Raw genomic sequence first — 26,776 nt, 5'->3', positions numbered from 1 at the left:
GGAGTCTGGCGGTTGGGCGCCTCCAGGCGGGTGCTGGGAACAAGTTGGGGAGCATAGAGCAGTGTGGTCTCTCCAACCCAGGAGGCCATTTCCCAGCAGCGGCTCTCCTCATCTGCCTGGATGAGCTCTGAGCAGCTGATTGTCTCCTGCCGTCCAGGGGGTTCCGTCCGGGCTGAGGTGGAGACTGCAGCCCCACATCTCAGCGCGCCCCACTTCCCAAGCCTCAGTTCCGGTTAGGCTCGCTCCCCACCCCGCCTCCTCGCCTTCCCCTCCTCCGCTGTCCAAGATTGGCCGGGAAACCCACCAATGGAGAGCTCGGGGAGGCGGGCCTAGGACGCGGGCTGGAGGAAGAAAAGCGAATTTCAAGTTGGCCGCTGCGTGGGCCCCGAGTGGGGGTGGGACGGCAGGTAAGGCTTTGACTTGGTGACTCTGACCCGGTTTGGTCCGCTGCTTCCCGAATGGTCTTCCGTGGCCGACAACAAGATAGACAACGCTTTCTGTCAGCCTGTCGGGCCATCCCCCTTCTGGATCCCTGCCCTTTCTCCCGGGCTCCCATTGCTGTGTTGACTGTACGTCAGGGAGAGGCAGGGCTTGCTGTCGTGTCTGGGACAGATATTAAAGCAGAAGGCGAGGAAGGCTCATTCTTGTAGTTCAGACTCTGTTATGGTACCAGCGTCTCCCGCATCTGTTACCATTAGCCCCCTGTCAAGAGCCTGACAGACTCCTGTTAGCTATCAAGTCAGCCTAAAACGCTACCTACCCACCGCCTTCCTGGACTGCCTTTCTTAAGAAGAATTAATTGATCCCCAGCCTGACACTACCTTATTAGCACTATTGGAATCTCTTTGATTTTAATTACAACATTATTTGTTTGTAGACGTGCGCGCACGGAGGTCAGAGGACAATGTGAGCGAGTCAGTTTTCCTGGCCATTTGGCAGCAAGAGCATTTAACCATTTCGGTGCGGCTCACGCTCTCCCTCCATCCCTCCCATCCTTTTTATTGGCAGACTCCTGCTATGTGCTAGGATTACAGGTTCTCTTTTGAAGTTTCTATTCTTTTGAACGGAAGGTTTGGTGGGACAGATTGTGGTACTTAATACGTTGTGCTCAATAAGCGTTAATTGAATGGAATTGATTTGTGGGAACCAGTGCTCTTGTCAAGGAGGACGAATTTAAACTCCTAATATAATTAGGGAACAATAGAAGACAACGTAGTATATAATTAAGGGCCTTTAAATTGGTGGTTTCTCGCATTAATGTTTTATAATTACTCTCAGACCAGAGAAGGCAAACAGCGAAGGGAACGAGAAGGCTTTCTGACTCACAAGGTCTCAAGTGTGGAAGGTCTGTAGACTCGTAAAGTCATTTGTTGAAACAACAGCTACTTCCGGCGCACCTACAGCATGCCAGACATAATGCTAGACAATGAGGATCATGGTGACCCCTCGGCTAAAATCTGTTCAATAAATGGTTATTTAGTGACTGTGAAAAAAATTTCTTTGATAATACTCTAAAATGTTTTTTATAACTATTTTATTTTATTCTTAGATTTATTTATTATGTATACAGTGTTCTGCCCATATCCCTGCAGGCCAGAAGAAGGCACCAGATCTCATTAGGGATGGTTGTAAGCCACCGTGTGGTTGCTGGGAATTGAACTCAGGACCACTAGAAGAGCAGCCAGTGCTCTTAACCGCTGAGCCATCTCTCCAGCCCCTCTAAAATGTTTTTTTTAAAATCATCTATTATTAGATCACTTATGTCATTGCAAACTTTGTTGTTTTAAACAAGGTCTTACTGTCTAGCCCAGGCTGGCTTGGAACTCCCTATATACCTTAGGCTGACCATTTCCTGCCTTAGCCTCTTGTGTGTAGGACTGTAGGTATGTGCACCACCCCCAGTTTATGTCAGAACTGTTACTGCCATAAATGGTTCTTTAACAAGCATCCTGTTACTTTTGTTGCAGACTATGTGATTATTAGGGCAGATTTTATATAGACTTTTCTGTCCCTCCAGCCAGTTCCCAAATAACCACACAGAGCTTTATTATTATAAATGCTTGGCTAATAGCTCAGGCTTGTTACCAGCTAACTATTACATTTTAAATTGACCCATATTTCTTATCTATGCTCTTCCACGTGGCTCAGTACTTTTTCTCAGTACAACAAGTTCATCTCCTCTCCACATCTCCTTGAGATCCTGAGACCCTCCTCTTGTTCTTCGTGCTCTCTGTTTGTCTGCACATCCCTGCCTAACTTCTACCTGTCCAGCTACTGGCCAGTCAGCTTCTTTATAACCTGACCACAGTGGCAGAGATTCACACAGTGTAAAAGAATATTCCACCATTTTAACAGTAGGATTTCTAGATTAAGAATAAAGACATTCAGAACCTTGAGAGATTGTTTAGTCTTTCCATGGACGTTGCTTTTTACTGCTGTGCTAAAACATTATGACCGGAAGCCACTTAGGGAGGAAAGGGTTTATTTGGTTTACGTTTCCCAGTCACAGTCTATCATGAAGGAAGCAAAGGCAGAAACGTAGAGGCAGGAACTGAAGCAGAGGCCATGGAGGGGCGCTGCTGCCTGACTTGCTCTCGATGGCTTGCTCAGCTTCTTTTCTGTACAACCCAAGGCCACCTGCCCAGTGGTGGCACCGCTCGCAATGCCCTGGGCCCTCCCACATTAGTTAAGAAAATGTCCTCACAAACCTGTCCACAGGCCCATCTGATGGAATCATTTTCTCAATTAAGATTCTTTCTTCCCAGATGGTCCTAGCTTGTGGCAATTTGACAAAAAACTAACCAGCATAGCCAAAGTCCATCTGAGGGGAATCTCACCACAGCCTGACTATTATCATTTAAGTTTTTGTTAGTCCCTTTGTTAGGTAGGCAATGGTTTTATTGGGCCAAGGAGATGGCTCAATCCATAAGAACTACTTTCTTTTCTTTCTTTTTTTTTTTTTAAAGATTTATTTATTTTTATTATGTATACAACATTCCTTCCATGTGTGCCTGCAGGCCAGAAGAGGGCACCAGATCTCATTATAGATGGCTGTGAGCCACCATGTGGTTGCTGGGAATTGAACTCAGGATCTCTGGAAGAACAGTCAGTGCTCTTAACCGCTGAGCCATCTCTCCAGCCCCCATAAGAACTACTTTCATCTCAAGCTGGAAACCTAGGTTCATGTCCCTGAACCCATGTAAAAGCAGGACTGCTGTGGTGGCCTGCGGTGCAATACCAGCTCTCCTGTGGTGAGATGGGAGGTAAAGATCAGCAAGTCCTACAGGAGCTCACTGGCCAGCTATGCCAACAAGAAAGATCTTGCCTCTAATGCAAAACAGAGGGTGAAGACCACACCCAAAGTTGACCTCTGACCTCCACACACATCACAGCCCACAGGCACCTTCACACACAGACACATGCACATGCATACATTATTCACACACATGCATACATTGTACACACACACACACAAATATATTTCTTTTAAATCGGGCTAGAGAAACAGCTGAGTGGTTAAGCAGGTATACTGCTCTCACAGAGGACCTAAGTTTATTTCCCAGCACCCATCTGCAATTCCAGCTACCAGGGAATCTGACCCCTTTGGCCTCCATGGGCACAGCACTCACGTGCACATAATTTAAACTAAATATAAATCTTGAAAGAAGGAGACCAGGCATGGTTTTAATTCCAGAACTTGGGAGGCAGAGGCAGGCAGATCTCTGTGGGTGTGGGGCCAGCCTGGCCTACATAGTTCTAGAACAATCATAGAGAAAGCCTGTGTGTAGAGTGAACCTGTCTCAGATTATATCTAGATCTAGATAGATAGATAGATAGATAGATAGATAGATAGATAGATAGATAGATGGATGTAGGTAATTTTAAAGTGGTTTTATTGAGCATTCTATTGTCAATTTTCTGTTCATATTCTTTGCCCAATTTTTTTGTGTTGTTGTTGTTTATTTGTTTTGAGGCAGGGTCTTATTATATAGACCTGGCTGTCCTGGAACTTTTGTAGAACATGCTGGCCTTGAACTCACAGAGATCTACCTGTCTCTGCCTCAAGTGCTAGAATTAAAGGTACTTGACACCCTGTCCAACCCTTCTCTGTTTTTTTTTAATTTGTTTTTGTTTGTTGTTTTTTGAGACAATATCTTATTGTGTAGCCTAGGCTTGCATAGTGTTTGCAATCCCCCTGTCTCAGCTTCTCTTGTGCCGGGATTACAGATAATATGCAACATGCCCATCTTACTTGCGATTTTTCCTCTCTCATACCAGGAGCTTGATTCCGGGCCTTCTGAGCGAGGGCTGTGTCATGGAGGGGCTTGATCCCGGGCCTTCTGAGCGAGGGCTATGTCACGGAGATGCTTGATCCCGGGGCTTCTGAGCGAGGGCTATGTCACGTAGGTGCTTGATCCCGGGGCTTCTGAGCGAGGGCTGTGTCACGGAGGTGCATCTCAAGCTATCATTTCTTTTGGGGGGAATGATTTTTTCCATGTAGATCTCTAAGAGTTCTAACATAGTATTACTTCTTACCGTGTCTACTACAAATACAGAATTAGAGTGCCCCGGGACTGGTCTCTATGTCATCTGCTTTTGGGACCTTGCCTACTCTTGTGGCTTAAACTGTTATCTGTAAGCTGGTGACTCCGCCAGAATATGAACTCCATGTAGGAAGCACCGGGTGCCAGGAGTTTTGTTATTGTTTAGTTTGTTAGTTTGCCCATCTTACTCACTGCCTTATCAGCAGTATCCAGCAACTCAGTGGCACATAGTAGGTGCTGTGGTTTGAGGGTTTGAGTGAGCATGGCCCCCAGACGCTCATAAGTTTTTATGCTGGGTCCCCAGTTAATGGATCTATCTGGGAAGGATTGGGGGGTATGTCACTGGGGATGGGCTTTGAGGTTTCAAAAGGCCCCATTGTTCCTAGTTAGCTTTCTCTGCCTCTGCCTTGTGTTTATGGATGAGATGTAAGCTCTCAGCTACTACTCCTGTGCCATGCCTGCCTGCTGCTGCCATGCCTGCATGCCTGCCGCCATCCCTGTCATGATGGTCACGGGTCACCCTCTGAAAGGGTAAGCTCCCAATAAAGCCTCTTCTATAAGATGCTCGGTCATGGTGTCTCTTCATAGCAACTTAGCAGTAATTAAGACAGTGGGTTTATTTTATTATTATTCTCATTTTGCAAAGAAAAAACAAAGTTTCTGTAGTTAGGAAATGAGAGAACTGGGACTTTTATTTTTTTGGCTTGTTTAGTTGGTTTTGGTATTTTGAGACAGGAACTCATGTTGCCCAAGATGGCCTGGCACTAACTATGTAGCCTAGGATGGCCTTGAACTCCAGGCATCCTGGTTTTACATCTCAGGTACTGGATCCCAGGCATGTGCTCCCACACCCAGCTCTGCCTTCCTTAGACTCCATGTATTTGTTGGTGGTTTGTTGTGTGATGTTCTACTCTTTGGCTTTTTGAGGGGCCCACCACCCAGCTTCCAAATAAATTACACATGGAGGCTTATTCTTAGTTAGGAATGCCTAGCCTTAGCTTGGTTTGCTTCTGGCCAGCTTTTCTTAACTAATCACCCTGTCTACCTTTGCCTTGGGCTTTTACCTTTCTCCTACTTCTGTGTATCTTACTCTCACTCCTGCTCTGCTGCTGCCTGACGGGGTGGGTGGCCCCTGAAGTCCTCCTCTCATTGTTGTCCTGCTCCTCTTTGTCCTCAGTTCTCCTGTTTATCCTCTCTGCCCGCCAGCCCTGCCTCACTATGGCTGTTGGGCTCTTTGTTAGGACCATCAGGTGTTTTAGACAGGCAAAGAATCACAGCTTCAGAGTTAAACTAATGCAGCATTAAAAAAAAAAAAGCAACAGACCTTAAAATAATATTCCCCACCAGTGGTTCTTTTGTATGTTGAACTTTTACCGCAGTCCAGAGGTGTGTGTAACCTGGCCTGAGTGTGGGGTGTGAGAGCTGGCATGCGGGAAAGCACGGTACCCTAATGGGCACGGGGGGGGGGGCGATGTTAATAGGAGCAGATCTGAGCCACGTTGTCCCCAAGAATCCCTTCTTAATGTTTTATTAGTGCATGTTAATTATATAACAATAGGTTCCATTATGACATTTTCATAGATGTAACTCATCTATGTAGAGTGTATTTTGATCGTATCCTCTCTCTCTCTCTCTCTCTCTCTCTCTCTCTCTCTCTCTCACACACACACACACACACACACACACATGCACACACACACACACACACTCAGCTACCCGTTTCTGTCCCTCTGCCATTCCTGCTAACCCCCTTCTTCCCAATTAGGGCCCCTTGTGCTTTTGTGTCTTTTCAATGTGCTGTAGTCAGTTTCATTAGGATTGTTTATGGAGCATAGTAAATTATTTCCTTTCTTTCTTCTTTCTTTATTTCTTTTTTTTTTTCTGAGACAGATCTCACTATGTAGCCTTGGCTGGTTTGAAGATCCCTGCGTAGACCAGGTTGGCCTAAGATCACAGATATTTGCCTGCCTTTGCCTCTCAAGTGCCAGGATTAAAGGCATGCGCCGCCAGACCTGGCTCAGGGAGAGTTTCTTTATAGGAGCTTGAGAACCTTACCAGTGGCTGCACCACCGAAGAAAATGCCTCTCTCTCTCGCATCAGTTACTAAGGTCTTGCAAATTCTCAGGGAGGAGTAGAACCCTTCCTTAAGTGACAGGATGTGAGCAGGCCCAGTCTCGTGTTGATCACTGCTGCTCTAGTGCAAGGGTTCAACAGCCGTGCCCAGAAATCAGTGTTCCACACACTCCAGTCTTCCCTCCCTTCCATAGGGTTCTCTAAGCCTTAGAATGGCTGATACTCGTGTCTTATGTCTTGACAACAGACAGTCCTGTATTCTCTGTTCTTTGACCAGTCTGTAGTATCACCGCTGACCGTAACAAAAGGAAACTCCTCTGAGCAAAACCGGACCCCAGCACTAATCCCTAAGTGGAAAACATAGTAAATTAGGTGTTTAGCAGAGCAGCAGCATAGCGTCCCCACTGGGACCCTGGATCTCCAAGCTGGAAGCTCCTGAGTGGGTATACAGCCCTATTTGCTACATACGTGGATTCATTAGACTCCCAAGCTGAAAGGGGGAGACCTGCTGTCTGGTTTCTGACCACCAGCTTGATGTCTGCATTAAACAGCATTTGCAGTTTTTCCTCTGTATCTTTGGCAATCACTTAATGTGTAAAGTGTGGAAGTGGGGTTAGAATGGTCTAGCCTCCACGTTCATGGCCTTTTCTTAGCTTCCCCTGTCTTGCCGTCAGAACCACTCTCTTCTCCACGGCTGGAGCTGGAACTGTCAAAGGGAAAGAGACCTCAGCCAGCTTGCTCCGTCCTCTTTCTTGAGAGGAGCTAAAGACAGGATGGCTCTCTTGAGTCGGTGGGAAACAGCAATCTTTCCCTTCTATGTTTTCATAGTGGTTAGACGCTCCTAACTTCTCAGATATCCATCTTCTTCCTGCTATAGATTAGTCTTATATATGGTTCTGTAAATAAGATACATAGTTACATTAATTCAATTTTTAAACTTTTACTTCAGTGTGTGTTTGTGTGTGTGCATGTGTGTCTGTGAGAGACAGAGAGAGAATCCCCAAAGTTCTCTGACCTCATCTGTGCTCCCCCCACCTTGTTGAAGCAAGGGTCTCTAACCACTGAGCAGTGTAGTTCAGGCTAACCAGCCTATAAATGTTCACCAATTCTCCTGTCTCTGTTTCCCATCGGTTCTGTGGATCAAACTCAGGGTGTCAGCTTGCATGCCAAGGGCCTTTACCCACTGAGACTCTCCTTGGACCTGTGGTTACAATTTTAAATCAATAATTTTATTTATTGGCTGGTCATGTTGGCACATACCTGTAATCTCAGAACTTGGGAGGGAAAGGCAAGAAGGATCAAGAGTTTAGAAATATCTGTATAGCCCAAGGCAGCCCCAGACTATTCAGCTGCCCTCTTTCCTCAGCCCCCCAAATGCTGGGATTACAGGCTCAGGCCACAGAGCCTACCTAATAATTTTCTCTTATTATTAAAGAAGTATTCATACATGATCGGAAAATGAATACACAAACAGAGAAGAAAAGGAGGAGCAATCCTGAAAGCCGTCAGCTGAACGAAAACAATATTTACAGGGCTAGGGATGGAGTTTAGTGACTGAGTGCTCCCTTGGAATGTGGAGAACCATGCATTCAACTTCCAGAACTTCAACAAAATAAGACAAGGGCTGGAGAGATGGCTCAGTGGTTAAGAGCATTGCCTGCTCTTCCAAAGGTCCTGAGTTCAATTCCCGGCAACCACATGATGGCTCACAACCATCTGTAATGAAGTCTGGTGCCCTCTTCTGGCCTGCAGACATACACACAGACAGAATATTGTATACATAATAAATAAATATTAAAAAAAAAAAACCAAAATAAGACAAAACAAAAAAACAGATTTACAGAGAAACTGGGCAGATAACCCCAGAGTTCCCATATATCCCTGGCACACAGTTTTCCTATTATTAATGTTGTGTATTACTATACTGCATTTGTTACAATTGATGAACTACTATTGGTACATTTCCCTCCCTCTTTCTTTCTTTCTTTCTTTCTTTCTTTCTTTCTTTCTTTCTTTCTTTCTTTCTTTCTTTCTTTCCTGAGACAGACAGGGTTTCTCTGTGTAGCCCCGACTGTCCTGGAACTTTATCTGGGGATCAGGCTGGCCTCAAACTCATAGAGATCTACTTGCTTCTGCCTCTCACATTCTGGGATTAAAGATATGAGCCCCACCTTCCTAGACCTGTATCAAGGAGGGAAGACCTTGGACTTCCCACAGGGCAGGGAATCCTGACTGCTCTTAGGACTGGAGAGGGAGGGGGAGGGAGGAGGAGGGAAATGGGAGGAGGTGGAAATTTTTAATAAGAAAAAAAAAGATATGAGCTCCACCACTGTTGGAGGAGAGAGGGCCTGCTTTTGGTTCCAGCCGCCCAGCTAACTTACACCCAAAATAACCACACAGAAATTGTATTAATTAAAATCACTGCCTGGCCCATTAGCTCCAGCCTCTTATTGGCTAACTCTCACATATTGATTTAACCTATTTCTAATAATCTGTATATCACCATGATGTTGTGGCTTACCGGGAAAGATTCAGCATGTCTGACCTGGCATCTTCATGGTGGCTCTCTGACTCTGTTTTCTTCCTCCCAGAATTCAGTTCTGTCTTTTCTGCCTACCTAAGTTCTGCTCTATCAGGCCAAGCAGTTTCTTTATTAATTAACCAATGAAAGCAGCACACAAACAGAAGGACCTCCCACACCACACCACCTGGCATATTAGATTTCTTCAGATTTTATATAATGGTCTTTTCATGTGTCATGATCCCATCCAGAATACCCTGATACATTTTGTCTCATCCCCTTGGGCTCCTCTGAGCTACAACAGTTTCTCAGTTGTTGTTTTTTTTTTATGATCTTTACAGTTTTGAAGAGAACTGGTTGGCGTGCTGTAGGCTAGCCCTCTGTTGGAAGCTGTTGTTTTTCAATGACTAAAATGAACTTAAGAGCTTTGGGAATGAGGACAAGAAGTAAAAGTAACATTTCAAATCTGGCACATGCACAGAGGAAGCTGAGACAGAGTGCTCAAGGATAGCCTGGGCTACACAATGACACCTTGTCAAGGAAGGATGAAAGGGCCGGAGAGAAAGGGAAGGAGACTCATGGTTTGCAGTCCCCGCACTCCAGAGTAGAGGCAGGCAGATCACAGGTCACAGGTCACTATCATCGTCTGCTACATAGTGAGTTTCAGGCCAACCTGGGCTACCAGAGATCAACAAAGCAAGAAAAGAAACAAATGTCCTTAAGTCATGTTAAGAATATCCATGTGAGTTACTGCGATTGATGTTGATCTTGGTCACCTGCTGGCATAATGCCCACTGGGAAGTTACTCCAGGGCTGGAGAGATGGCTCAGTGGTTAAGAGCACTGGCTGCTCTTCCAGAGGTCCTGTGTTCAATTCCCAGCTACCACATGGTGGCTCACAACCACTTATGATGAAAACTGGTGCCCTCTTCTGGCCTACAGGCAGGATACTGTATAAATAAATTTTTTTTTTTTTTTTTTTTTTTTTTTTTTTTTTTTGGTTTTTCGAGACAGGGTTTCTCTGTGGCTTTGGAGCCTGTCCTGGAACTAGCTCTGTAGACCAGGCTGGCCTCGAACTCACAGAGATCCACCTGCCTCTGCCTCCCGAGTGCTGGGATTAAAGGCGTGCGCCACCATCGCCCGGCTTAAATAAATCTTAAAAAAAAAAAAAAAAAAGTTACTCCATACCCTCCAGTTTGCCACAAGCATATGAGACAGAAGTTCCTATACTACTCACGCTTATGAGTCAGGAATTATGCTCCTGTCCTGTGGCCTGGGATAGCTACATGCTTTAGTTATGTTTTAGCTTGAACTATCTACATAGTTTGTTTAGAATTCTGCATGGGACATTTGTCTTTTCCCAGTCATTTATACCACTATGTACTCATGGACATTTACCTTGTACTTTAGGGTTATAATCTAATATTGATTTATCTTATTGGGGGGCTGAAGAGATGACTCTGTGATTAAGAGCTCTGTCCAAGTCCCAGCACCTCTTCAGGCACCAATGACCATCTGTAATTCCAGTCTTGGGAGAAACAGTGCTCTCTTCTGGCCTTTGTGGGCACTGCACACATATGGCACACATGCATGCTTGTAAAACACATAAAATAAAAAATAAAAATCTCAAAAAATAAAAAAGATATATTTTATTATTATGGGTCTGTGTGTGCACATGAATTCAGGTGCCCATGAAGGCCAAAGGCATTGGATCCCCTGGAGCTGGAGTTGCAGGTTTTTCTGCTGCTGGGAATTAAATTCAAGTTATTCACTCTTAGTGCTGAGACAACTCCATAGCCAAAATTTATTAATTTTTAGTGTTTCAAAATCTTTCAACATGTTTCTTTTTACGTATGTATATGTGCCTACTTGACTGTAGGAGCGCCACGTATGTGAGCGCCACGTATGTGAGCGCCACGTATGTGAGCACCACGTATGTGAGATGACTATGGGGGCTGGAAAAGGGCACTGGTCTCCTGGAACTTGGGAACTGCCTAGGTTAGGTGGGACCCAAACCCAGGTCCTCTGCAAGAGCAGCATATACTTTTAGCCATCAAACCAGCTCTCCAATCCCCCTTTTAAAAATATTTTTAAAAAATGTTTTAATGGGGGCTGGAAAGATGACTCAGCAGTTAAGAGCACTGACTGCTCTTCCAGAGGACCCTGGTTCAATTCCCACCACCCACATGGCAGCTCAGAATTAACTGTAAACTCTTCCAGGGTACCCGACACCCTCATACAGATATACAGGCAGGCAAAACACCAATGCACATAAATAAAAAATTTCAGTGTTTTAAAATTGTGTGTGTGTGTGTGTGTGTGTGTGTGAGAGAGAGAGAGAGAGAGAGAGAGAGAGAGAGAGAGAGAGAGAGAGAGAGAGAGTGCAGGCCCCAATGGAGACCCAGCAAGGGTGTTAGAGTTCCTGGAGCTGAGTTTACAAATGGTTGTGAGCAACCAGACACAAGTACTGGGAACTAAACTCCTTCCTCTGCAAAAATCAGTGCATACTCTCAACCACTGAACAATCTCTCCGGATCCCGATTTGTTTATTTTTGAGACATGATCTTGCTATTCAGTCCCAAGTAGCCTGGAACTCTAGACCAGGCTGGTCTCAAGCTTGCAATCCTCCTGCCTTAGCCTTCCAAGTGTGGGGTTAGGATTACAGGTTTGTGGGATCACTTTTAACTTAATGTTTTATTTATTTTTAATTAATCAAATTTATTCTGTTTCTTTTTTTTTAAAGACAGGGTTTCTTTGCATAGTCCTGGCTGTCCCAGAACTTGGTCTATAGATCAGGCTGGCCCCAAACTCAGAGATTTGCCTCCCAAATGCTGGGATTAAAGGTGTGCACTACCACTGTCCAGCTACCATTGATTTTTTTTTAAGTGTCAACAGAGAAAGGGTTTGGAATATAGCTCAGAGGTAGAGTACCTAGCATGAGAGAGGCTCTGGGTTCGAACCTCAGCACTGAGAAAAAAGTCACCTGCCAGAGGCCATCAGATGTCATGTAGCTCCTTATACTTCTTTATCTCTTTGTTTTTGTCTTTATTAGGTTTTTCTCACTGGATCTCGGAGTATCCAGGCCCCCTCCACCATGGCCACCCGGGGTGGGGGCCGGGGTCGTGGCCGAGGCCAGTTGACCTTCAACATGGAGGCTGTGGGCATTGGGAAGGGCGATGCTTTGCCCCCACCCACTCTGCAGCCTTCTCCACTCTTCCCAGTGAGTGTCTTCCTCCCTTTCCCAAGACTCCCATGTGCCCCTCACCGACTACCTGTGACCACGGAATCCTCCTGGCCCATCATAAGCTGCCCTCATTTTGACCCTGTGTCTCCAGAGTCCCAACCCACAGAAGACGGTTCTAGGCAAATACGTGTTTGTTTTTTCTCTTCATGTTCCCTAGTCCCCAGCTTTCAAAAGATGCTGCATTGGCCTCCCAATCCTCTGGCCCTCTGTTTACTGGGCACAATGGATTTGGATTCAGCTTAGGGGAAAGACCCTTTAAGGAGTTCACTGCGGCCTTCCTGTCCTAGGCTAACCATTGTGTCTCCTCAGCCCCTGGAGTTCCACCCGGTGCCTCTGCCCGCGGGAGAGGAAGGGGAGTACGTTCTGGCACTGAAGCAAGAGCTGCGTGGGGCCATGAGGCAGCTCCCATACTTCATCCGGCCAGCTGTCCCCAAAAGAGGTCAGTGGGAAGGCTGGCATCGTGTTTGGAGACTTCCATAGGCAGTGCCCATGCTCAGCACCATTGGGGACCAGGGAGACTCAGGACGTTTACTATTTAATGGAGAACTTTACTATTTACATTAAAATCCCCCTCTGTGTCTGAAATGTACAACCTTACTCAGATTTGAGTTGAACCCTAAATCTTGGGGCTGGTGGGACATTGAAGCATTAGCATCTTACTTCATATGTATAGGTGGGTGGGGGTGGGGTGCGGGTACAAACTTTAACCCAACTCAAAAGGCTCTTAACTAACTGGAAGGACTCTGAGGCTAGGTCTCTGAACACCCTCCCTATGCCAAGCGTTTCCCCTTCCTTAGGAGAGTAGGAGAGTGGAGAAGGCAGTGCTACCGCTGGCTTGGCATAGCAGATATTTACCCGTGGTGAGGAAGGACAGTATTTTAATATGGGCAACTAATGCTTTTATACTGAGACCTTGAGGGTGGTGGGCTCACAGAGATGGGAGACTTAACCAAGCTAACCCCAGTAGTAAGAAGAAGAGAGAAGACTGACCCCTGGATTTTATCCTGGTGTATACTGCCCAATGAAGACAGAAGAGTCTTTGGACTAAGGGCGGAGTAACAAAAAAAGGCAGGTTGGAAGAGGGACAAGGTCTTCACCAAAGCTGGCACCAATGGGCTCTGGGCTTGGAGTGAGGTGATCAATAATTCCCTAGAACTAAGAGGGGCTGACCCTTAGGGGGAAAAAATTATTCTGTGGATAAAACTCTGACTCATGACCTCTGACCCCTCAGATGTGGAACGCTACTCAGACAAGTATCAGATGTCTGGGCCGATTGACAATGCCATCGATTGGAACCCTGGTAGGTGACTGGCCCTCACTGGATGTCCTCCTTCAGAGGTGCCTCGAACCACCACCTCCCTTTCCTGTGCAGCGTCTAGAAACTAGAATCTTAGGTGTGCTCTCAACACTCTTTGGTTCTACTTGGAAAACCGCTTCACAGTGCCACCTCCCAGAAAAGCTTCAAACCAGCCCCTCCTTCCTGTCCTTGAGAACCCCGCCCTTTAGTACCAATCACCATTCATGGACCCAGGCAGGGTCCTGCTGACTTTCACACTCTCACTGTTCCCAGACTGGCGGCGGCTGCCCCGAGAGCTCAAGATTCGAGTTAGGAAACTACAGAAGGAACGTAAGTGAACCTGGAGAGGATGAGGGTTCATCAGCGGATGCCACAGTAGCCACGCGGGGGCAGCAGAGCCGCATGTTTGCTGCCGGAGGGCGCCCTGGAAAGACGGGTGGAGGAGAGAGGGCTCCGCTGATAATGCCACCTGCCACCAGTCGCTAGAACCCACATGGGGGGAAGAAGAGCCTACTCTAACTTCCGCATGTTGCACACACACATGCACGCACACACAAATAATATAACAAAACATTTTGTAAAAAATAAAAAGCAAAAGCACCAGGGAAATGGCTCAGTCCTTAAAGCATGTACTGCTTCCACTCACACTAGGGGCTCACAGTTGCCTCTAACTCCAGCTGTGGAGGTCCAGTGCCCTCCTCAGGGCTCCATGGGCACACATGTTATACACACTACACACACACACACAAATGTAAAAACTGGAAAGAAAGCTAGTTAGGAGATGTGCTTCCTAAGGGTTCACTTCTTGCTCCTCCAACAGGGACCACCATTGTCCTCCCCAAGAGGCCCCCCAAGAGCACAGAGGAGAAGGAGGAGACAATACAGAAGCTAGAGGTGAGGGGAAGTGTGCTAGGCGGCTGGGCTCCAGGTCCCTCAGTGCCCCGGTCTCCCTGGGTGAGCTGACTGTGAGCTTCTCTTCCTGTTCATTCTCACATGAGACTCTGGAGAAGAAGGAGGAAGAAGTGACTTCAGAGGAAGACGAAGAGAAAGAAGAAGAAGAAGAGAAGGAAGAGGGGGAGGAGGAGGAGTATGACGAGGAAGAGCATGAAGAGGTGAGGGACTTCTGCTCCTCCCTTTCCCCTCACACCCCCTCCTCTCCCCTCCCAAACTCTGGGCTCTCAACTCTTTCTCTCTCTCTCTTTTAAAAGATCTATTTTGTTGTTCGTTTGTTTGTTTTTTATGGTCAAGAAAATTAGGGAGGGCTGGTGAGATGGCCCAGTGGTTAAGAGCACTGACTGCTCCTCCAGAGGACCCGGGTTCAATTCCCAGCACCCACATGGCAGCTAGCAGCTGTCTGTAACTCCAGTTCCAGAGAATCTGACATCGGTATACCAATGCGCATGAAATAAAGTTAAAAAAAAAAAAAAAGAAAATTAGGGAACACTATATGAATTTGCGTGTCATCCTTGAGCAGGGGCCATGCTCATCTTCCCTGTGTCATCCTAATTTTAGTGCATGTGCTGCTGAAACAAGCACATTTGTTTGGGTTTTGTTTGTGAGACAGGGTCTCACTGTGTAAACTAGGCTGGCCTGGAACTCCCCAGAAACCCTTCTGCTTCTGCTTCCCAGTGTTGGGAGTACAGGAGTACACCACCAGACTTATCACGCAAGAGAGTTTTTGATTATTATTTGTGTGTGTGTGTTGTCAAATGTGGGGAGGTCAGAAGACAACTTGTGGGAGCTGGTTCCCTCTTTCTACCGTGTGGGTTCTGGTTATTGAACTGAGGTCCTCCAGCTTGGCAGAAAAGTTCCTTTCCTACGGAGCCATCCCACTGACCCTGGACTCTCACTCTTACACAGGAGATGTTCTCAGGGAGTTGCAGAGCCTATGGCTCCATTTTATCTGCCTCTGGCCTGTTCTCAAAGCACATAACATGGTGGGTGAGAGGGCTCAGAGGGCAAAGGTGCTTGCTGCCAAGCCTGATGACCTGAGTTCAATCCCCGGAATCCACTATGTGAAGGACAGATCTGATTCCTACAAGAGTCCTCTGACCTCCACACGTGTACCAGGGTACACACAGACACATGCACACGCACACACACAAACACACCCATATACACATAGTCACGAACACAAATAAATAAATATAATGTAAAATGTGTGGTATGGGGTTGAAGTGATGGCTCAGTGGTTAAGGGCATTTGCTTCCTTTCCAGAAGACTCAAGCTCCATTCCCGGTACCCACATGGTAGCTCACATCCACCTGTAACTCAAATTCCAGAGCATTTGATGCCATGTTCTGGCATCTGAGGGCTCCAGGCCTGCAAACAGCATACAGACATAGGTGCCAACAAAATACCTATACACTTAAAAAGTAAAATAAACTTTTAACAGCTGGTAGGGTTGTCCCAGACCTGGAAAGGTGTGTCTGGGAGGAAAATAACCCAGAAAAAGATGGGGAAGAAAAACTCCGGTGTCACTGCTGATCTTTGCTTCTCTTTACCTTTCAGGAGACTGATTACATCATGTCCTATTTTGACAATGGAGAGGACTTTGGAGGTGACAGTGATGACAACATGGATGAGGCTATCTACTGAAAACCTGGGCCCGTATATCTTTCTTGGTTTGAGAGAGAGGGTCTAAAATTATTTAGGGTTTTCCCTGTTTTTGCTATTATTGTTTTTGAGACAGGATCTCACATAGCTCAGGCTGGTCTGGAACTCAGTATGTAGCTGAGATTGGCCTTGAACTCTTGATCCTTCTACCTCCACCTCCCAAGTCTTGAGAGTACCGGGGTACACCACCACAGCAGACTTCCTATTATTTACTTTTGGGGGGAGTCACTCAGTCAGAATCCGGGTGACATGTGTGCTCCCTGGGGGTTGTGTGAGCAGCAGTGACAAGGAGCTGGCTTCCTTCCTCCTCACGTCTCTGTGTGGCCCTCACACCTGTGGAAAGGATTGCTATCTGAGTATGAAAGACGGGTTGAAGTGTAACTGGGTTGTTAGAGGGACAGCTGTGTACACACTGCTACTCCATATTTATAAGCCTTAGGGACAAACTTGGGGTAGAAACAGTCAAGAGGAGTAAGGCCTGTTTTGTATTTTTAAATAAAATGTTTGCGTCTGTCTCTTTACCCAGAGTGATGTCTGCCGGGAAAGGGCAGGAGGGAATGCTGAGGGGGATGTCCAGTCAAGCCACCCTCACACACCCCCACTTTCCACCCCACCCCAACTACTGAGGATTGAGTTTACAGCCTTACAAATGTTAAGCAAGTGTTCTCTTTACTAAGCCGTATCCCCAACTCTTATTGTATATTTTTTCTTAAATTTTGAGACAGTGTTTTGATAAGTTGTCTAAGTTAGCCTTGAACTAAATCTCTAGTCCAAACAGCCTCCTGAGCTGCTGGGATCCCAGACTTGTGCCGCTGGTGTCAACCCTGTGTCCCGTGTGACACTAGGACCTTGTCCTACGTCCTTTACCTCTTACCCCTACGGTAGGGCACAATCAGGAATTCATCCGCGTTGTTGGGGGAAGGCACAGGGTCTCCCAGACCAGCTGCCTACCCCAGCCTTTGGCCTCCCCACAGGGACGTGACCCGTATAATTTCAGGCGTGATCACAAGGCTACAGCCCTCTCTTTCTCACACCTGACCTTGATCGTGTCCTTATTTACAAATGATTACAGCTATTTTTGTGCTCAGTCAAGAAAGGCCAGAGAGGAGCGGCGCTGTTTTCAGCTTCGAAGTTCTCTTCCAGGACCTGGAGAGCCCACTTTGAAAGGCATATTTAGGGAACCCTAAATATCCTGTTCTCACTCCCAGAGCCAGTCTGTGGCTTGCAATTTCTCTTTTGGTTCTCGCCTTTGTGGGATTTAGTTAGCCTTCCTCACTCTACTTTGGGGAGAGGTAGGTGGTGTTATCCTCCAGGAAGTAAGGAGGGTGGGGAGGAAGGGATTTAGGCACACTCAGCTCTAAGAGACCTTTCCTCGCCCACACAGCGCTCCCTTGGGTGAGGTCACTTCCCTAGGTTCTGATTGGCTTCCGAGGAAACCTTCCTCGAGCTGATTGGCTGCATGCACTTGCCATGCCGTGGCCACGAGTAAGATGTGTGTCCAGTGTAGAAACTGAGCAGGACCTGCGTAGATATCTGGGGTGCTACCACGGGAGACTCCACTGAGCATTTAAAGTCACAAGATGGAATGGGAGAGAAGTGGCAATGATGTCTCAATTGCTCTTAGGCAGGCCTACTGAACTTCCTACAGCAGCGTGAGCTACAGACCCGAAACCCAAAGTCAAGCATTTCTGACCCCATTGTACATGGAGAAGGGGGAGGGAGGTGCTTAGACTCCGTGGCGGGAAAACACCTTTAAAAGTCTCGTTTAAATGTGGTAGTAAGTGTTAAGATAGAAGCCCGGCCAAGAAAACAGAGAAGGGAACAGGAATAGAAACGAACATTCCAGAGTTATTGAGCAATTTGTGATGATTGATGTTTCCTTTTCTAGCTCTCCGCGTGAAGGGTGGAGCCAGGGGACTTGTCGCTGGGGTTTCCCACAGTTTCCCAGCCGGCGACTGTAGCTAGGGAGGGAACAGCCAAAAACAAGAGAAAGATCCTGGCAGCTTTTCTGTTGTCTTTCCTCAGTATGTCCCTTGCTCCCCCAGTGCCCCACACACGCAGGAGGGAGACACTATCCTTACCTGTCACTTAAACTCAGAGCTATGTTGGGAGGCACTGCCACCTGCTAGCCCGCTGGATGCTCCTCTGGAAACTCCCTTTTTATTATATTTTATTTATTTGAGGGCGCCGGGGGCGGGGGTGGTACAGAAGACAGAGGACAACGTGCAGGAATCAGTTACTCTCCTTTTGCCAGATGGGTCTGGGGCTCAAATTCAAGTTGCTAAGCTTGGAGGCAGACACCCTTGAGCTATCTCAAGGTCCCTGGAAATTTCTTTTTTTTTTGTTTTTTGTTTTTTTTTCAAGGCAGGGTTTCTCTGTAGCTTTGGTGCCTGTCCCAGAACTAGCTCTTGTAGACCAGGCTGGCCTCGAACTCACAGAGATCCGCCTGCCTCTGCCTCCTGAGTGCTGGGATTAAAGGCGTGTGTCACTACCGCCCGGCCCCTGGAAACTTCTTAAAGCAATGGGAGCAAAGATCCCGAAGGAGTGGTGAGAGAAAAGGGCAGGAAATGTGTCCCCACCTAGCTCTCCCCACGTCCCTTTTCCCAGGATACAGGAGAAAGGAGGACAAAGGTTGGAATGACCACTTGGGATCCGTTGTACCGCCTCAAAGACAAAGTGTCATAAAGATCAGGCCATTCTTGGACTCTGCCCTGCCTGGACGCCTGCCTTTCCTGGCATATGACCTTGTTGGACAAAGCCGACGACACGAGACCCAGCACCTTCCCCAGATTCCGTAGTGGTTCCAGGCGTGAGTTGAACTATTTCCACTGACCTTTCCCCAACTTCCCATAGTACTACCTACCAGACAGGCAGCGGAGTCTAGGTCCAGGAGCCGGGGTCAAACCTGGTCTCCTGGAGAGGTACCTTAACAGTTGAGGCCCTGCTCACAAACATTTACATCAGGCCCAGACAGTGCTTGCCACCCGTGTACATCATAAATAATAAGACAGTTTTTATTGTCTAAACGGTTCTGTGCCCACTGCCTGGGCTACAGAGTAGCTTCTACGACAGGAAACCTGCTCTCCCTGACCCTCCCAGGCCTCCCCTACTCGGGCAGGTGTGAAATGCGAGTCTGCGAACAGGTGTAGGGACTCTAGTATTTGAGGAAAGCCCAAACGGAGATCTGAATGCAACATGCAGTTTAGATCGATCGTGGAGTCTCAAGAAAACTGGAAAATCGGAAGGTAGATCAGTAGAGTGATCAGGCACCTACATTGGTAAGGAAAAGATAGTTGGTTTCTGCAACTCATTTTATGGTTGTTTGAACTTTGAAAGTAAAGAAGGGTGTAGGCTGGTCAAGAACGAAGCAGGGTGTGGGGAGCTGGGGGTATAGCTCCGTAGGTAGAGCCCTTGCTGAGTGTGCTCCAAGTCCTCGTCTCTGTCCCCAACACCATAGAAACCGAGCACAGTGGCATATGCCTACAACCCTTGACTACATGGAAAATTTGAAGCCAAGCTGGGGTATAGGAGGCACTGTCTCAAAAGACTTAAAAAAAAAAAAACAAGGCCAGGTGGTAGTGACACACGCCTTAATCCCAGCACTTGGGAGGCAGAGGCAGGTGGATGTCTGAGTTTGAGGCCAGCCTGGTCTACAGAACGAGTTGCAGGACAGGGTCCAAAGCTGCACAGAGAGCTCCTATCTGGAAAAACAAAAAACAAAAAGCAAAACAAAACCAAAAACAAACAAGCAAAAAAGCTAAGTCGGGGCAATGGTTATCCTCTCAGACAGAAGCATCTCAGACAGAAGAAGCATCATCTCTTTGCCTTAGTCTCCTTACTCCACAGTCTTGTGCCCTCCACGAAGTCAAGACGCGCCTCAGTTTCTTTTTGTCTGACACATGAATTTGGACTAGATGTCTCCAGAGAACCCTACCCCTCAGTAGAGTAGCTGTGGATTCTCATGCAAAGGTACAGATGGAGCCGAGTCTCATGCCATCCGTTTCATCCGACGAGGTTACCTGCCAAGAGAAGCAAGACTCCAGGTAGGGTGGAGTTCAAATATGACCTGATTTTTTTTTTAAAGGTTTATTTATTTTTATTATGTGTACAACATTCCTTCCATGTGTGTCTGCAGGCCAGAAGAGGGCACCAGATCTCATTATAGATGTCTGTGAGCCACCATGTGGTTGCTGGGAATTGAACTCAGGACCTCTGGAAGAACAGTCAATGCTCTTAACCACTGAGCCATCTCTCTAGCCCCCATGACCTGATTTTTAAGGCATTTTGTCTTTGAGGCAGTAGCGGTACAACCAGTCCCAAATGGTCACTCCAACCTTTGTCCTCCAAATGCCAGGGCGCGTGCCTATTTTGCCAAGCTCATTCAATCCCCTTGATCTCCCCGCCTTATTTTCAGCCGGGCAGACTAAAGATACACCAGGCATATCGCCAGTTGTCTCCAAGAACTTTTCTAGCCGGAGTAGCTGGGCATCAACAATTCCAAGAAATCAGAAGTCCCTGCAGAGAGGTCAAGGCCACAACCTGCAAGTCAGGACACAGAGCAAGGACAAAGACCAAAGAAGGGGCCGCTGATATCGGCCCTTACTATCTGTCCGCAAATACCTGGCCAGGAGGCCAAGGAGATAAATGAGCGTGACAGGAATAGTTCAGTTAGGTAATCTGGCCAGGCTAGCGGTGACCTTTTCTCCACTGACTCTTCCCCTACAGAGACCCACGTTTCCCCCAAGGAAATCACGACTGTGGGAATTTGAAATCCCCATGCGGAATTCTAGTTTCTAGTATTATCCCTGAGAACGCGTTGCCTAATTCAATGGGATTTAATGTGTCTCTTTTGCCAGCCAGCTCACCCAGAGGGAGTTAGTAGGCACACACTGATCTAACCCTACATACAAGACCAGCAAGGTTAAGGCTTCCATGATTACAGGGTCTATGACTACTTTCTGTCCTCAAACCTCCTTTAATCCCAGGATCATCAGCTATGGACTATGCTCCCTACAGCTCAGACTCCTTCCCTTCCCTGAGTAGCCACAATCCTATGAGTCTGCTTCTCTGGGTTTATAGTAAAGAAGTGAAAAAAAAAAATAGCCAAATGCTGCCTGACCCAGTACCCTGCTGCTCACCCAGTGCTTGGACCCCAGCCCTCTGCCTCCATCTTCCGCATGCTGAGATCATAGGCACACACCACTACTTCTGGCTTTTTCTGTTTTTGTTTTCTTTGACACAGAGAGGCCTGGGGCTCCTCATTTAGTACAGGCTCATCTCAGACATGGACATGGAATAGTTCTTCTGCCCCAGCTTTCAACGTGCTGGGATTGCCAGGTGTAGTGATTCACACTTTTAATCCCAGCACTTGGAAGGCAGAGGCAGGCGGATCTCTGTTGAGTTCGAGGCCAGCCTGATCTACAGAGTGAATTGCAGGAGAGCTAGAGCTACATAGTGAGATCCTTTGTTAGAAAAACAAACAAACAAACCCAAAAACAAACAAACAAACAAACAAACAAAAAACAGACAAAACAGGCATGGTGGCTCATGACCTTAATCCCAACACTTGGGAGGCAAATGTAGGCAGATCTCTGAGTTCGAGTCCAGTCTGGTCGATGGTCTACAAAGTGAGTTCCAGGACAGCTTGGGTGGTTACAGTGAGAAACCCTGTCTTGGAAAAAGAAAGAAAGAAAGAAAGAAAGAAAGAAAGAAAGAAAGAAAGAAAGAAAGAAAGAAAGAAAGCCCAAACAACAGCAGAAGTGTTGGGTGGGCTTATAGGTTTAGGTTTGTGCCACCATACTTGGTGTGTTCCTATCTTGGTGTGGTGAGGGGTGAGGTTTTGTTTGCGTGCATGTTCATATATGTGCACATGCATGTGCTCATGCGTGTCTATATATGAAGGGTAGCAGTCAGCCTAGCGTGCTGTGACTTCTCACACATGACCTACCTTGTATTTTGGGACAGGGTCTCTCACTGGCTTTGAGTTTCTGAAGTAGGGCTAAGATGGCTGGACACTGACCTCAGCCACCCACCTGTGTCCATGTGCCCAGCCCCAGGATTGCAGGAAATGGACACCACACTCAGGTCCTCGGACCTGCATGTCAAGCACTTTCCTGACTAAGCCACCTCCCCAGCCTTCTTGGTAATTTTTTTTTTTTTTGAGACAGGATCTCCAGTTGGTCTCAAATTTGATAGCCTGGCTCCTGGGTGCTGGGGTTAGGGTTACAAGCAAGTGGCACCACAGCCAGCAAGTGAAACCTCTCTAACAAAGACCAGGGGATTGCGGGGTAAAGGCAGGGCAAAGGACAACCAGGAGTTCAGGATCATCTTTGGCTTTATAGTGAGTCTGAGTCTGAGGTCAGCCTGGGTTATAAGAGACCCTGTCTCAAAAAACAAAACAAAACAAAACAAAAACAGAAAAGAAAAGAAACCAGAAAGAAAGATACCCTGCCTAGATTGGAGGTCTTTCTTTTTTCTCATGGTGGTGACTCCTGCAGTCCCCTTTGGATGGGGGAGGGGAGAGCCTTGATGTTTGTTTTCTTTTTGCTTTGCTGTGGCCAGGGAAGCAACCAGTTTGAGAGGAAGTTTCTTCCCTGAGTGAATGCTTTCGCCAGTCGGGGTGGTAAAAGGAAGTAAGCAAAGATGGGCCCTGTGTGGGAGAGAGCGCCAGTCCCTCTCCGAGGAGACAAGTAATGCTTCACAAAACCTATTTTCTTCCCCCAGGCCTCTCTCCTGGCACCCAGATGCCTTTTCCTGTCTGACCATACTTGGATCTGGTGGCTGTCAGCCCCTCACCTCTCCCTTACTTGGCCTGGATCCTGTTTGAGTCTTGTTTTCCAGTCCAAACCACCACCCTCACACCTGTCGAGGGGTGTCAGCAATGTCTACAGAGCTCTCAGGAGATGGATGGGAGGGGGGTCTGGCCCGGAGAGGTGGCTGTGAACAAGGAGATCTTTTCACTTAGGCTTATCCTTGTAGTCCTTGGGGTACTTCAAATAATTTTCCTCTTGTTTTATCTGTGTATTTATTTTTGTGACAGGTAATGTCTTATGCAACCCAGGTTGACTTGAAATTTGTTATGCAGCTTAGAATAGTCTTAAACTCCCGACCCTCCCGTCTCAGCTTTCTTATTACTGAGATTTCCCCTTCTCAAATTTTGGGGTGTGTGTGTGTGTGTGTGTGTGTGTGTTGCACGGAAGTGAAGTGCATGTGCACTTTTGCTACAGTGCACATGGAGCTCAGGCCACACCTTTGGAGTCTCAGCCCTCTCCTTCCATCTTTACATGGGTTCGGGGATTGAACTCAGTAGCAGGTGCCATTACTTCTGAGCCATTTTTTCTGCGCCCTTTCTCTCTCTCTCTCTCTCTCTCTCTCTCTCTCTCTCTCTCTCTCAACAGCATCTGAGAGCAGCTTGTTGTGTTGCCAGTTGTGGCCTGTCTCATGCTTCCAAATGCTGGGACTCCAGGAATGCAATGCCACACCAGGCCCCTGAAATGTGGAAATATGGTTTCCCAATGTTTTCAACCAATTCAAACCTTTCAGAAGGAACTTTACAGGCTTCTAAACATCGGCAAGCTGTTTTGGCTAGGGTTTTGGCCAGTGTTCTGCCTCTGGCTTAGCGTTTCCTCTGTTTGTGCTCCATTTAGTCAACTTCAGCTAAAATCAAGATACAGAAAGAGAAACACAAATCACAGTGTGTTTATGCTGAGATTCTATCACAGGCAGAAATTCCATCTCCCTGCAGACTTCCCAGAAACCTGGGAGCATCTGTGTCAAGGATTCCTTCCTTTACCACAAAACAGGGTAGAGCGGATGGGAAGAGATGCTGAGGCACAGGAAGGATCAAAAGGAGAAGACGATACTCATGTACAGTTTAAAAAAGAAGGGCAGGAGAAAATGAAGATCACATTGAGAAGTTCCATAATCTTTCTCTTCCCCACTCATCTCCATGTCCAGTTTCCAGGACCCCCTGCCCACAGTCAACAGGATCTCTTAGGCTTGCCCTTGGCTCACTGCCCCAGCCCTTCCAACTCTATGGGAGCCGGTTTTCTGGGCGGCAGTATCAACACGTCATCATTTTCAATCTCTCTGACCTCCACGGGCATCTTTTCTACTTTCCGCGTATGAAGCCCAAACTTGGGTTTTCAATCTTGAATTCTGTTCCTAAGAATAGGGACAGTAGGGTCCCTGAGGTTTCAGGAGAGTTTGGAGCCCTCCTGCAGGCCTGGCAGAAAGGTAGAACTTAGATGCCACCCAGCTGGGCTACCTCTTTCTCCATGGAGAGAAAAGGAGTCATGGCTTCCGGCCCAACCCCACTTTCGCTGATTAACGGAGTCTTGGAGGGGAAAAGAATCTGAGTGTGGAACAGGAAGCAAAGTTTCTGCAGCTGGAAAATGAGGCAAGGATGAAAGACAATGGAGAGAAAGGGACAGGGTAGGATGCAAAGATCATGAATTCGGGTGGGGGGATGTTAGGTGGAGGAGTCTTCATCCGTAGAGATATATAAAAGAAGCCCCTCAATTTAACTCCTCTCTGAGCAACTGAAACCCTTCCCCTCTCCATCTGCCCAGGAGGTTAAAAATAGCCCTCGTGAGCACTTCCAACCTGCTTGCTGACACTTAGTTGACTTGAAGATGTCTGTCTAGTCAGCAGTTCCATCACCCAAAAAAAGACAGAGAATGGACCTCACTTGACATCCCAAGACTCAGGTCGTGTGGAATTCACAATCCGGTCCCCATGTTCTGTCTTTCTCGCTCCATCGCTCTGTTGCCTGGAGGCGAGCGAGCAAGCGGTACACAGAGAAATCCCAGTACTGAGTTTGTTCATTCTTTTCTCTCTACATAACGGGCTAAAGAAAAAATAGAAAGGGCCAAACCCAGTGAAAGGTCAGGACAGGACAAGAACAATCTGGATCAACTAAACTGGGCCTCATGGGTAGTCTCGATACCTCTGACCTTTGTACTACCCAGCTAGTCTATCTCTGGGAAAAGATCAAAGGTCTTAGAAAACGGAATTCAAAGGCTGGAGAAAGGGCCTGGAGATTAAGAGCACCTATGTTTCTTTCAGAGGGCCAGGTTCCGTTCTCACACACATATAGCCATCTGTAACTCCAGTTCTAGGCCCTGTTTGACCTCTGCAGGCACCAGGCATACATGAACATACATACATGCAGATAAAAACTCATACAGCTAAAAAATTAAAAAGAGCTAGGTGGTGGTGATGCACGCCTTTAATCCCAGCCCTCAGGAGGCAGAGGCAGGTGAGTTTGAGCCCAGCCTGGTCTACAGAGTAAATTCTAGTGTAACCAGGTTACACAGAAAAATCCTGTCTCAAAAACAAAATTGTTTTTATTTATATAAATAAAGATTAAAATAATAATAAAGATAAATGTAAAAAAAGAAGAAAAAGAAAGGAATTCAAGACCTCACTAGTCTTACATTGTCTACATTCTCTGTTCTTCAGTTTACCACACTATTTGATACATTTTCCCTAAATGTATAAACTGGAGAGGTTAGAAGATTCAGTTACAGTGTAGTAGTGAAGGTCAGAGAACAGTTTGCGGGAGTAGGCTGTCTTCTAAGTATGTGTGTATATGTGTATGTATAAGTATGTGTGTATATGTGTGTATGTGTGTGACTATGTGTGTATGTGTGTATATGTATGTATGTGTATGTATAAGTATGTGTGTGTATGTGTGTGAGTATATGTATGCACGCTCACGCACACGCACGCATATCTGCAGGCATCGTGGCACACCTGTGGAAGTCAGAGGACAACTTTTGAGGAGCTGGTTCTTTCCTTCCATGTGAGTAGTGGGGATGACTCCAGCATTTATCCACTTATCTCGATGCATTATCTCATTAGCCCCACTCCCGTGTTAGAAATCTTCACGACCCCTTTGAGATCAGCTGCTCTTCTGGCTTTCATTTTACAGATGAACAGTCTGAGCTAGGCATGGTAACATATGTCTACAATTCCAGCATTTGGGAGGCAAGAGGATTATGAGATTGAGGTGAGTGTGGACTATCTAGCAAGACTCTCCAAAATAACACAGGCATGCGCACGTGTGTGCACGCACATGCGCTGGAAATGTGGTTCACATCTGTAACCCCAGTAATCAGGAACATGAGGCAGGAGGATTGAGGCAAGTGTGAGGCCAGTCCGGTTTACATAGTGGCATTCTGTCTTAAAAATATAAAAACAAGCCAGGCAGTAGTGGCACACATCTTTAACCCCAGCACTTGGGAGGCAGAGGCAGGCAGATCTCTGTGAGTTCGAGGCCAGCCTGATCTACAAGAGCTAGTTTCAGTTTTAGGACAGGCTCCAAAGCTAAAGAGAAACCCTGGTTCAAAAAAATCAAAAACAAACAAACAAAAAGAACAAGCCGGGTGGTGGTGGTGCATGCCTTTAATCTCAGCACTCAGGAGGCAGAAACAGGTGGCTCTCCATGAATTCGAGGCCAATCTGGTCTACAGAATGAGT

The 26,776-nt window shown here is 46.8% G+C and overlaps 1 protein-coding gene and 1 non-coding gene across 3 annotated transcripts; one reads left to right on the top strand and one right to left on the bottom strand.

Moving 5' to 3' along the window:
* Positions 1-217: 217 nt before the first annotated feature.
* Polr3gl (RNA polymerase III subunit GL) lies at positions 218-16,815 on the top strand. Of its 2 annotated transcripts, XM_057793730.1 has the most exons (8): positions 307-407; positions 12,190-12,357; positions 12,691-12,820; positions 13,613-13,681; positions 13,952-14,008; positions 14,499-14,572; positions 14,677-14,790; positions 16,190-16,815. In XM_057793730.1, the coding sequence occupies exons 2-8, from the start codon at positions 12,232-12,234 to the stop codon at positions 16,274-16,276; spliced, it is 657 nt and encodes a 218-aa protein (XP_057649713.1). In that variant the 5' UTR covers positions 307-407; positions 12,190-12,231; the 3' UTR covers positions 16,277-16,815. The 2 variants fall into 2 exon arrangements, with proteins under 2 accessions (XP_057649714.1, XP_057649713.1); XM_057793731.1 differs by lacking the exon at positions 12,190-12,357 and having other exon boundaries at positions 218-407.
* LOC130890295 (U6 spliceosomal RNA) lies at positions 15,108-15,214 on the bottom strand. Its single transcript, XR_009058731.1, has one exon. It is a non-coding gene; the product is annotated as a U6 spliceosomal RNA (small nuclear RNA).
* Positions 16,816-26,776: the final 9,961 nt, after the last annotated feature.

Source organism: Chionomys nivalis, chromosome 18 (assembly GCF_950005125.1).
Source record: "Chionomys nivalis chromosome 18, mChiNiv1.1, whole genome shotgun sequence".
NCBI classification, from domain to species: Eukaryota; Metazoa; Chordata; class Mammalia; order Rodentia; family Cricetidae; genus Chionomys; species Chionomys nivalis.
This window is presented reverse-complemented; position numbering and strand designations above follow the sequence as displayed.

Coding starts and splice junctions, on each gene's coding strand:
- Polr3gl (XM_057793730.1), top strand. CDS start 12,232: ATGGCCACCCGGGGTGGGGGCCGGGGTCGTGGCCGAGGCCAGTTGACC. Junction 12,358..12,690: donor AGCCTTCTCCACTCTTCCCA/GTGAGTGTCTTC, acceptor GTGTCTCCTCAG/CCCCTGGAGTTCCACCCGGT. Junction 14,009..14,498: donor TAGGAAACTACAGAAGGAAC/GTAAGTGAACCT, acceptor CTCCTCCAACAG/GGACCACCATTGTCCTCCCC.